Source organism: Charadrius vociferus, unplaced genomic scaffold (genome assembly GCF_000708025.1).
Source record: "Charadrius vociferus isolate BGI_N301 unplaced genomic scaffold, ASM70802v2 scaffold136, whole genome shotgun sequence".
In the NCBI taxonomy this organism is placed as follows: Eukaryota; Metazoa; Chordata; class Aves; order Charadriiformes; family Charadriidae; genus Charadrius; species Charadrius vociferus.
Window position 1 is genome coordinate 3,887,959 of NW_009648960.1, and position 1,396 is coordinate 3,889,354.

The window sequence follows — 1,396 nt, forward strand, 5'->3', positions numbered from 1 at the left end:
GCCCCAAAAAAAGCTGTTCAGAAAAATGAGAGAGAAAGAAAGAAAAGTCCACTGACGTACCTTGTGTTCACACCTGCTGACATGGTGTGGTTTGCTGTTGTTGTCCCTTTATGGCCTTGGTCACACCGACTCATCTGTGGGGCTGTCATAGGCCTGGCAAAGGGAAGGTGAATAGCACACTAAAGATGACATCTAACAAGCTCACTGAAATTCTGCGTGTGATCTAGTGAAGTTTGGCACTAATTTTACCATGTCTAAAACTCAACCATTATTCAAGCTAAGTTGCATATTGTGACTTCCTGTGCATTCCCTCTCCCCAAACTGATAACCAAATGCAGGCTCAGACCTTTGAACCACGTGGGTTACCTGGTGAGAACTTCTACACTGTACAAGAGGGCCTGCAAAGAGGTGGCAAGGGCAGCCATAGCAGCAATCTCCTCACGAGCTGCTGTCACAGTCTCCACTTGAGAAGTTTGTCGCTTCAGCTTCTGCAAGTAACAGGGAACCAGTGCTTCCAAGACCATCAGCATCTGGAGGCTGGAAAAATAATCAATACTTGGTCTGGTTTTTTTTGTCAGTCCTGAAACTCACATCAGGCAGAGGCTTAAGTTTCTGTCTGAAGACCCATGGATCACCACTGGCCCTGTGATTTCATTGCTTCTCACGAGATAAGCAGTCCTGGGCCAAAGAAACTCTTGGATCAGGGACATCAAAGGGAAAATTAGCTGACGCATGAAACAATAATAATAAAAATAACCCAGACTTCTGGGTATCTTTTGAATGTCATCCATTTGCAGACATTCATTTTCCCTTCCAAAGACTCCTTTCTTCTCCAACTCTCTCTTGGAAACTATCTTTTCTGTTTTACCAGTTTACCTCCTCTCTCTCTGTACCTTCCTGTTCTTTCCAGCTGCTTGTTTCTCACCCTCCAGTTCCCTCTCCATTGGCTCTGACAACAGAAGTCTGCAGGACACACTGTGATCCCCACCTGGAAATACAGCTTACGTGTTGCCACTCTGACTGCCGTCCAGCTGAGTGCTGCAGGCAGCGGCTGGCAGGGTTTGGAACTGGTGCCCTAGGAAAGGTACCAAGAGGCAGAGGCTTGGCCTCACAGAGAAGCCCCATGCTTGGAATTTCTATACGCTCTGCCTCCATTTGTCTGCCTTGTTTTCGCATGCATATGCCACTTTTGTACCTTCTCTGAGTCTGCACAAACCAAGAAAACAGATTAGCACCTTCTGAATGATTCAGGAGCATAGGCCACCACTGTCACACACAGCTTGATGGCTTCACTGATTGAAAAGGTCAAGTCTTCATTCCCATAGCAGAAGTCTGAGGGAGTAAAGCAATATGAGAAGACTATCACACAAACATACTGAATATGAAAGGAGCTAGA

The 1,396-nt window shown here is 46.1% G+C and overlaps 1 protein-coding gene across 1 annotated transcript in view; it reads right to left on the reverse strand.

Moving 5' to 3' along the window:
- Positions 1 to 1,396, reverse strand: part of UNC80 (unc-80 homolog (C. elegans)) — a 140,700-nt gene that overhangs the window by 32,339 nt on the left and 106,965 nt on the right. Inside the window, 3 exon segments of the mRNA XM_009887601.1 lie at positions 61 to 153; positions 367 to 537; positions 1,236 to 1,332. Of these exon segments, the coding sequence (XP_009885903.1) occupies positions 61 to 153; positions 367 to 537; positions 1,236 to 1,332 (361 nt within the window).